The sequence below is a fragment of the Cricetulus griseus genome, chromosome 8 (genome assembly GCF_003668045.3).
Source record: "Cricetulus griseus strain 17A/GY chromosome 8, alternate assembly CriGri-PICRH-1.0, whole genome shotgun sequence".
Taxonomy (NCBI): domain Eukaryota; kingdom Metazoa; phylum Chordata; class Mammalia; order Rodentia; family Cricetidae; genus Cricetulus; species Cricetulus griseus.
The window spans coordinates 15504026-15514756 of record NC_048601.1 but is presented as its reverse complement, the minus strand read 5'-3'; the positions used below and the strand labels follow the sequence as shown (position 1 = coordinate 15514756).

The following is a 10731-nucleotide window of genomic DNA, read 5'->3' as shown; positions in this document are numbered from 1 at the left end:
TCAACCAAATTGGAAAATCTAAAATAAATGAATAATTTTTTTGATACATACCACTTACCAAAGTTAAATCAAAATCAGATAAGCAGTTCAAACAGAACTATAACCCATGTTGAAATAGCAGTAACTAAAAGTCTTCCAGCCCCGAAAGCCCAGGGCCAGACTCTCAAAGAAGAGTGAATACTAGTACTCCTCAAGTTATTCTACAAAACAAGAACAGAAGATACATTGACCAATTTCTTTTACAGGGCCATAGTCATCTGGTACCCAAATAACATAAAGACCCATCAAAGAAAGAAAATTACAAATGAGATCACATATATTCCTTTATTGCATGATCTAGCCAGGCTGCAATCTTTGGTAGCAGATACTTGAGTAGAACCTCAATTCTCATGTTAGCATGCAAATGAAAGCATATTCTCTTTTAAGGATTTATGGACATTTATCTTCTCACAACCACATGATTTGGCTATTCAAGTACAGATATCAGCTAGTAAAATTTTAAACCCTAGTAATTGAACCATGTAGGAAATATTTAAATTGATAGATGGAAGTTAGCTATTTTGAGATGATATATTTGAAAGAAATAATCCCATGTAAGCTGGCACTATGTACAAAGAATATACCTGATAAAATTGATTTATGAAGAATAATTTGTCAATTCTGTAGTTTTTTCTTTTATTAAGCTTCTCACTATGCTTAACAACTTAATAAACCCTGAGTGTTGAAAGCTAATACTTTCAGCTTTGTTGTTTGCATGCCATAAACATAGACAGACACAGTCTCTCACCTTCTCTTACACATTTTGTTTGTCCCTGCTGTAATTATAAGTAATATAAAACTAATGTGTAAGTATCAGTTTATTATATTATGAGTAATGTAGTAAATAATAAACTGAGGCATGAGGTATCATACCCTGTAATTTTCCAAATGAGAAGAGTCATGGAAACTTGCAGCTCCTTTGTCCCAGTGAGAGCTGTCATTCTGTGAGATTTATCAAAGCACACCATTGATGCATTGCTTTCACACATTACTTCCTGACCTAATACTTGCATGTTTGTTGTTTAATTATAATTTCAGGAATTCTGTAGATATTTCTGAACTCATTGTGAATTTTATTGTACTATCATTGGACACAGAGTCTAAAATCAAACGTCTGTTAAGAAACTGAACCTGTCTCCTCAATAACAAGATTTATGTTTCAAATTGTTCAGATCATCATTTAATGATGTCTAATATAGTTTAAAAAGTCTGAAAAATGAATTCCCTAGGTTATCTATAATCTTCCCTGATAATATTACAAAGAGTACTTGAAAATTTCATTTTCTGAATATTTATTGATATTAGATAGCTGTATTTAACATTTTTGACAATCTTGCTGGACATTAGTATATCTTATTAAAAACTAATCAATTTTTGTGGATGTTATTGTGTTTTTAATTAAGTAAAGCATTATGAACACAAAATAAGCCTTGTTATTAATTTTTCTGCTTATCACTACCTATTTTGCTACAATATATAGCTCTACTACAAAGCTTTCTTATTCTCATATTTGCATGAAAAATTCTATACTTCAACATCAAGCACAATGTCCCTATATTTTTTAGTGTCTTTCAGTGACAATGTGTTATATACCACTTATATTAGCACAGGAAAAGATTTAACCAAACATTCAAAACCATTAAATTCTAATTTAACCAGAAAACAAATTACACAAAAATTTGACCAGAAAACATAAAGAATTATTGAACATAAAATGTTGATGGCTACACCAATCTTAAGCTTTCCCTGCAGTTCTGAAGAACTGAGAAGGAACACAGCCCCTTCTCTAAAGCCAAATACATGCCTGGCAGAGTCAGTAATGGCCCTGGGACTTGGAATCTGGGAGACTGGAGCTTTGGATCCTAAAGATCCAACTCTCCTCACACTGAAGGACTATGATTAGTCCCAAGGTTGCATGTGCATGGCCTCTGCACCCTTGAAAGACCATGTGTTCCCCAAATGCAGCATTGCTTGGTTGGCTCCTGCTGACTTGTCCTGTTGTGTCATAGTTTTTTTTTTTTTTTTTTTTTTTTTGCTAAACTTGTTCCATTTTAACATTCTGGAAAAATTGTGTATAAGATGCTCTCAATAAACTTGCTTGACTTGAGACATAGTTTGTGCAAGACTTTTTGACCCTAGATTTCTTATATTTTTTATCTTATCATCTTCTACCCTTCCTTTTATGACCCTGACACTGAAGAATAACCTGCTGGCCAATGTTATATAGGGTAACAAGTGAGGTTAGGATTAACAGGCAGCAAAGATGACTACAGTATGAAGATATAGTAGACATGAAAAATAAATAAACAAACATCATGCTTGAGTCTAAGGAAGGGTACCAAATGAAAACCTACACAGATACATGTGATCCCCCCCCCCCCCCCCCCCCCCGCACACACACATGCAAATCCCAATTTAAAAACAATACTCTTTTGAAGACCACATATCAGGGCCCACCCAGCTGACCCAACACAAACTTCTGGAAAATTCACAGTGTTGATATGGTGGTAAATCCCCTCTGCATGCGGAGTCAGCTGCTCACATACTGATTTCTTGACAGAGGTGAATAACGTGTATCAAGCTATTTGAGGAGCTTTTTGAAAAAGCAGCTGATATTTGGGTGCCATGGTCCAACACATAACAGGAACCTGAGTAAAGGAGCTGCCCACACTGTCTGCCAAGCACAGTCTACCTGGTATTTGTAGCTTCATTGAAAAAAAAACTACCCTTATATACTTACAATTTTTTGTTGTTGTTGTTTTTTCGAGACAGGATTTCGCTGTAGAGCCTATCCCGGCACTCTCTCTGGAGACCAGGCTGGCCTCGAACTCACAGAGATCTTCCTGCCTCTGCCTCCCGAGTGCTGGGATTAAAGATGTGCACCACCAATGGCCGGCTACAATTTTTTTACTATGTTGTATTGTATTTCAGATATTATCTACATTCTTCATGTTTGTGCGTGTCTATGTTTATGTACCTAATTTTAAGCAGAATCCTTTGGTTTTACACTCAGTTTTCCCTCTTAGTTTTCTATGTCAATTAGATTCTTCTTTAATTAATACAGTTGGTCCTCTTTATCAGTAAGGTGTTTATCTGCAAACTGAAACATCAGCAAATAAAAAGTAAAAACAGAAAATATTTTCATTATCACTGGGTATATTTGGAATTTCTCCATCATTGCTCCTTGAACACTGCAGCATGATACCTACTAATGCTGTCCTGATATCCAGATGTATTTTCTGTAGCATGTAGGAGATGATTTGAAATGTAAGGAGGGTGTACATACAAGATGACGAGGCACAAACACCTGAGTGCACACTGTACTAATAAAATGGTAACACAAGATTGGGAATCAAATTGTCTATGCTCACAATTCAATTATTTTTATTTTCTAATTATGGGACACTTAACAAGCTCTTAAATTTCTTCTGCTTTCTTTTTCAATGCATACTAACATGGTATCAATAGGAAAGTTTATATAGAATAGTGTATATTGACTTTAAATGAAGAAATCAAGTAATTACTTTTCTAATGTTTTCTACAGCTTTAGACTAATTATTAATTTCTCACTGTTTAATTTTAAAATTCTTCTCATTCATTTCTTGACCACTTATCACTTAATGGATTAATAGACACGGATTTCTACAATTTGCTGAAACTTTTCATCAAATTGAGCAGTACTTTCATTATTGTTTGTCTGCTCTGGAACTGATTCCAAGGTGGGACTCCCAGTTCCCCACAGGTATCTCTCTCTCTCGTGTGTGTGTGTGTGTGTGTGTGTGTGTGTGTGTGTGTGTGTGCATGTGTTTCAAGCTCATGTGCATAGAGGTAACATCACTCTCTAGGCAAATGTGGATTTGGAAAGACTGGGATTACTGTGGTTGGAAGAAGGGAAAGGCAGAAAAGGGGGCACATATGTGGGCAATATGAAAGCCAACATTTTGTAAAATGCCATGCACAGATAAAAGAGAAAAAACAATCAAAATAAATGTTATGCTGTAAAAAGCAACTAGAGCAGGTGATCTTCATCTTTGAAAATGTAAAAACTTCATAAACTCCACAGTAAAAGCACTTAACTAAATAAAATAGATCATTGGATAGAGTTTTAAAAAATGGAGCCCTGTAGCTGGAGTTTTCCCATCCTGGCATCACTTCCAAACAACTACTCTGAGACTTACATTAGTTGTTAACGCTTGATCAGTCGATCAGGCTTATTATTCATTAGCTCTTAAATTTTAAGGTCAACCACATTCCTTATTTATGTTCTGCCACGACAGTTCCTTTACTAACATGGCATGTTCATCTCCTGCTCCCTCTGTGTCTACTGGACTCCTGAGTCCACCTTTTCCCCAGAGTTCTCTGTCTCTGGCTGTCAGGCCCAAACTTCCTGATTGCTATGGGCCTGTCAGCTTATTAGCTAGTGACAGTAATGTATATTCACAGAGTACAGAAATATTTTTCCACAGCAGGACTCAATGATGACTCATTTGACGATGTGTTTAACACACACCTATGAAGACCTTAGTTCAGATCCTAAGATTCTCTGGAAAAGCTGGATAGGGCAGAATGTATCCTTATTTTCTATATTCTGATAGTGAAATGGGAGGCAGACAAAGGACAAATCCTATAAAGTCTTGGTTTGGCTGGTCTAGAAAACGCAGTGGTGAACAAAAAGACTCAGCTTTAAATAGACAGAAGACAAAGACAGACACCCAAGGTTGTATTCTGTCTTCCACACATGAGCCATGGCATGTGTGCACCCACAGTCACACAGATGAACACAAGTGGGCACACACTCACACAGAACAATTTAAATGTCAATTCTTATCTTTGAAAGACCCCATAAGGAAAATTAACTGGTAATCCACATGTGGAAAGAAAATATTTACTAAAATACATTTGATGTAAGGAAATTTCTCAGACCTTAAAATAAGCAGTTCAAATTTGGTAATTCAAACAAAACAATGAACCTAACTAAATAATGGGCAGATTTATAAATTATAAAATCATAAACCCTGAATGAGAAAATTACACCTATACAGATATTAATAACAGTGTTATTTACAATGGCCAAAAATTAGAAACCCTTCATAGTTCATTAACAGGTCAAATGATTTTATTAAAAGCAGTATATCAAATAGTACTCAGGAATTCTATTCACCAATACCAAATAGGAAGAGCATCAAAACAACCCAAACAAAACAAATATAACACAGCTATTCCATAAAATTAATAAAACTTAATCAACAGTATAGTCTGAGACACTTTACAAGTCCTCATTCTGTTACTAAATATATCCAAAACTATAGAAAACAGAACTATGCATAGTTGTTAAAAACAGACATGAGATTGGATGAGCAGAAAGTTGGTAAAATGGTGCACTTCAAAGGATACTGGTATCAGGCTTCCCTGGGTAAATCTATCCATAATCAAAATTCTAACTAAAATTATAACAGCTATATTTTGCTACATATTATTAACCTCTCGAGTAAAATATGCATTTATATACATGTATGTATAATTAAAAAGAAAGGTCATGGTTTTATATGGTAGTTAACTGCATTAGCCTTTTTAATTACTGTTCATGAATTACCATTATCAGTAAAATATAAAAAATAAAGACTTCCTTATTTCAGTGCTAAATACCTGCTGTAGATAACTTTCATTAACAAAGTAAGAACAGATTCATGGTACAATCAAGTGATTACCTCAAATGCCCAACCTAATGAATAGTTTAAAATTGTCACTAAGAGCCTGAAGGTGGAGGTTTATAGTTAGTGTCTCAGGGAGTAATTGGGTGTTTACAATTTAAAAATTAGTTATTGATACTACTTAATGAGGATTAAATCTATTAATGATTTCTTCAAAGCATTTCAAAATGTCAATATTACACATAATAACAGTAATCACGTATATTTAATGTTTTTAGATAAAGAAATTTCTATATAATCTTTTTAAAAATTATAACTTTCATAATGCAAGAAGCAAAAGGAAGAAATAAAATGTCCTGAAACTACATCCTTCTAGATTTCTTTGCTATCTAGAACACATGACAGTATGTCGCCTGGCTGCCTCCTGTAGTTGGGATAGTCTGTCCTTTCAGTCTGCATCCCAGAGTCTTCAGCATCAAAAGAGAAGTCTGCTTTAATTTGGAGTTTCCTAGAATCAGAATTAATGAGTGAGCTGAAGGATACATGAGTCCAGTTATCATACAAATAATGTGAACAGGTTCATTATGATGCTTCTCAGCAATCCATGCTATCAGAAGGGACAGAAAGTAAGTGGCATAGAGAAGGAGGAAGGAGACCATAATTTTCATGGCATTTGTGTGTGCCTTGGAACTGGGGTCTCTGTGTCCTCTGAAATTGAGCTGCATCTTCTGCAGATGTGTCCACAAAGAGAATAATAGCAGGAGAAAGGACATCAAAGCCAATGAAAATGGTGTCACAGAGAACAAAGTCATGTTGAATAAAGTCAGCTCTGAAAACACAGCAAATCGCATACCCTTTAAACTCACAGTTGTGTTTCCTCCATATTGATGGATCCTCTCTTCAAGAGTGATGCTTGTTTGCATCAGATTTGCAAGCAAGAAGGGGAAGCTTCCCAGCAGTACCCCCACAATCAGTTTCTTAAGTCTCCATTTCAAGTAGAGAAAGATCTGCCTGGAAAAGTTAGCTATCCTGAATAAATAAAAGATGCTGAGGGCCGTGGCGAGCCAGAGACTGAAGTGGCTAGAAAGCATCCAGCTAAAATAAAGAATTTGTATTTCTATTCCAATCACAGATAAAGATGGATCACATAGAGTATTAAACCAAATATATATTTCCCAGATAAGAGTAATTCTTGAGATCGCCAGTGTAAGAAGTATTTTATCCATTGAGGAAAGCTTTTGTTTAGTGATGCAGCCCAAGAAGCTTGACAGCACTATAAATCCATTGCTCAGATTCCCAAAAATGAACTCTGCAACTATGACAATAGTGGCAAAGCTATGCAGGACAGGGTCCATGTTCAGAGAGAGTTCGATGTCTAATAGGACTGCTTGTCATAGGCTGACCAGGTCCCCGTGTGTGCTACAATGTGCTGTTAAATTCTTTCTTCCCTTTGTTCTGCTGGTTCTGAAATCTCTTGACAGTACAACAAGCTGAACATTTCCTGTTTAGCATCTAATCTGCACATTTTCTTGTTAAGTTTTCTGCAATTCCCTCTACAGTCTTTGTTAGCATGTTTGTCCACACCATGGGCTGGAATGTTCAGCAGATGATTTAGAAAAGAAGCCAAACTCAAATTTTCTAATATGCAAATCTTACATGTTTTCTTCCACTGTTTTGCATTTTCATCTTGTTTCAGCTTAAGGGAATTTGGTTGGGCCCCTTGAGTTCTAAGGTCATGGGTTACAAAATTACAATATGAAGCTTAGTGAAGTCTGCTCTACAGCCTTGCCACTGAGGACTTAGGGAAAATGCTGAGACCAGTTTGTGTTGTTTCATAAGACTTCAGCTTTTCCATAGCTCAGGGTTCCCCCTTTTAACACAGAGAGGAAAATGGCACCCAAAGAATGAAAGAGGTATTCATGTGACAAATCCATAGCCCTCTCTCAAGAGAGTCAGCAAAATTCTGAAAATACATAGATGTATGAAAATAGCTAATTTGATATTAATGTCAACAAAATACTTGCAATACTATCTTATCTTGATGGTAGAAAATGTATAGCTTTATTGCTTTATGGGAAAAATACTTCATAAATGCATTATTCATAGTTTTAAAAGGTCTATATTTTATTAGTCTTATGCATTTGATCAGGTGGTTTTCAGAGCAAGAAGATATTTACCGTTAATATAATTGCATCATCTTTGCTATCCCTTTTCCATGCTATTAGTCATATACATCAAGGAACTTGAAATCCAGGCACAGGAGGGCTAGTTATTTGGAGCTCGGGAAGTGAAAGAGGTACTCTGAGTAACGGTAGGATGACAATTCTTCTGCAGGTTGGTCATGTACATCAACCTCCCATTACTCAAAGCTCAGAAAACTTCATGGAAGAGGCATGGATGAGGAGAGAGCTGGGATATGCCAATGCCTGGACATGATATGGAAGTTGTACACATTAGCACACAGCAGCTGCAGTTGTCGATGTGTACAACAACTGCATAAGACCAAGCCAGTCAAAATTCTAGCACATGTTGGGTAGGGAATCTGAAGTCCCATCTGAATTGGGAGAGTTTTGTAAGCTGATGTCCATTGAAGTAGGTAGCATCAGTTTCCTTTGGAGACAAGAAGCATTAAAAAGTTTTCCATGCCTAATCTGGCTACAATCTATTCATTTGGATATGGGTGCCACTAAGTGGGTATTGGGAATTATTAATAACAAACATGTATGAAGTTGAAAAGGAAATAGTGTGGTGGGCACTAGGGGAAGTTGATGGGAGGTAGCGAGGCACCGATATGACCAGTGTACACAGTATAAATGCAAGACCCTTTCAAAGAATAAAAAAAAAAGATTTTAAATAAATACATGGAATGATAATAAAGTAAAAAATAAAGAATTCTACAAAAATTGGTTTATACATTGTATAGTGATGTGTATTTAAAAATTGTTCACTTTTATTTATTTTACTTTATGGGTATAAATGTTTTGCCTGAATATTTGTATGTGTTCCACATGCATACCTGTTGCCTGAAGCAGTCAAAAGTGGGCATCGGATCCTCTGGAACTGGAGTTACAGTGGCTATGCCCCACAACACGGAACTGGGAATTTAACCCGGGTGCCTTTCAAGAGCAGCAAATACTTCTAACTGCTGAACCCCTACTCCAGCTCCTGACGTATGAATATTTTTTTCTTTGCTAGAGGTTCAGCCAATGGCCTTGTGCCTGCATGTAAGTTCTCCAGAATGGAATAGCACTGCTATCATTCTCTGTGCACTCTTAAAAGTTGTTGTGCTCTAGGGTATCATTTAAGGTAGTCATCAATTCACAGTGCACGGATGGACTTTGGGAGCCCATTCCCCCCTGGAGGGACACTCTCTCAGTCTAAATACATGAAGGAGGTGGGGCAAGCCTAGGCCCTTCCCCAAATGATGTGACAGACTTTGATGATCTCCCATGGAAGGCATCACTCTGGTCAGTGGATGGGGAGTAGGACCAAGTTGGGGGGGTTGGAGGGAGAGGGAACTGGGATTGAGATGTAAAATAAGTTTTTTTTCTAATTTAAATTTAAAAAGTTGTGAAATCTTTTGCATATTTCTCATATCACACTACTTTTATTATCTCTATTGTGATTTTTTTTTCATGGCTTGAAATTAATGTGAGGGCAACAAATGCATTGATCAACTCTGCATTTAATATACCCCTTTGTTTTTATGCTACTATTCATCACATGTTCTAGGAATGTGTATAACTAGAAGTTTCCCTTATTTGTAAAGTTGTATTTTTGAGTTCTTGGGTGAATTTAAAGGAGTTGTTACATAAATACTTTCTAGCTTTGACCATATTTGTGTAGGTTATTTATTTCCTTATTTATTTTTAAAATCTTTTTTTTGTTTGTTTGTTTGTTTTTCAAGACAGGGTTTTTTTTTTTTTCTGTGTAGCTTTGGAGCCTGTCCTGGCACTCTCTCTGTAGACTAGGCTTGCCTAGAACTCACAGAGATTTTCTGCCTCTGCCTCCCGAGTGCTGGGATTAAAGGCGTGCACCACCAACACCTGGCGAAGTTTTTTATTTCCGTATGAAATCTTTCATGAACTTTCAAGTTTTTTAAATGACTTTCAGAAGAGACTTTATCACAGAATTTCCTGCTAAACTGACTCCTTTTGTTTACTTTAAGTTAATGGAACAACTTACCGTTTTTCCACATTCTTGACTTCCATGAGATTTCCATTCATTGTGAGTTGCTGCACTTATTTAAATATAACTAGAATCACCGAAGACACCAGATAGCCTTAAGTTTTCTTTCCTGTGCGAACTTTCCAAATACTTTAATAAATATTTATTTAAATTAGAAACAATCTTACTTTATATATCAACCTCAGTTTCCTCTCTCTCCCATCCTCCCATGTCCCTCACCAAACCCCCATCCCAACCCCCATCTAAAGCCAAATGCAATGTCAAGTAAGAACTAGATTGATAACAGTTTATTAAGACAGTACTCATGCAACGGAACCAGTGACCAGGTTTACACTGGATGCCTGCTTGTCGGTTCAGCCAGGTGAGAGAGGGGAAAGAGAGGGCCGAGTGCATGCATTTCTGATATTTAAAACCTTGTTGCATCACTCTGACCATGCCCAATTGGGCGTGGTCAGTGGAGCCTGTGCTAGCCTCAAGCTGGTGTGGTCGGCATTACCTGTGTCCCAGCCCCAAGTGTGGTCAGCATTTCGCCCTATACTCATCCATTCCCCAGGGAAGGTGAGGCCTGTCTGTCACATCATTTGGGACAATGCCTAGGCCCTCCCCCAATGCCTAGGCCCTCCCCGTATATCCAGGCTGTGAGAGTATCCCTCCATGGGGCATGGACTCCCAAAGTCGATTTGTGCACTAGGGATAAATACTGGTTCCACAGCCAGAGACCCCATAGACTGCCAGGGCCTCCTAACAGACACCCACATTCAAGGGGCTTGGTTCTGTCCTATGCTCGTTCCCCAGCGGTCAGAAATGTCTCCTGGCTTTGTAAACTTCCTCTTTGAGAACAATTTTGTCTTGA

The 10731-nt window shown here is 37.0% G+C and overlaps 1 protein-coding gene across 1 annotated transcript; it reads right to left on the bottom strand.

Moving 5' to 3' along the window:
* Nucleotides 1-6079: 6079 nt before the first annotated feature.
* On the bottom strand, nucleotides 6080-7090 carry LOC100754012 (taste receptor type 2 member 102-like). The gene has a single exon (XM_027429769.1). The coding sequence runs from the start codon at nucleotides 7043-7045 to the stop codon at nucleotides 6080-6082; it is 966 nt and encodes a 321-aa protein (XP_027285570.1). The 5' UTR covers nucleotides 7046-7090.
* Between the last annotated feature and the right edge of the window lie 3641 nt (nucleotides 7091-10731).

What these genes read in the sequence shown, in the direction of transcription:
- LOC100754012 (XM_027429769.1), bottom strand. Translation starts at nt 7,045, where the DNA reads ATGGACCCTGTCCTGCATAGCTTTGCCACTATTGTCATAGTTGCAGAG.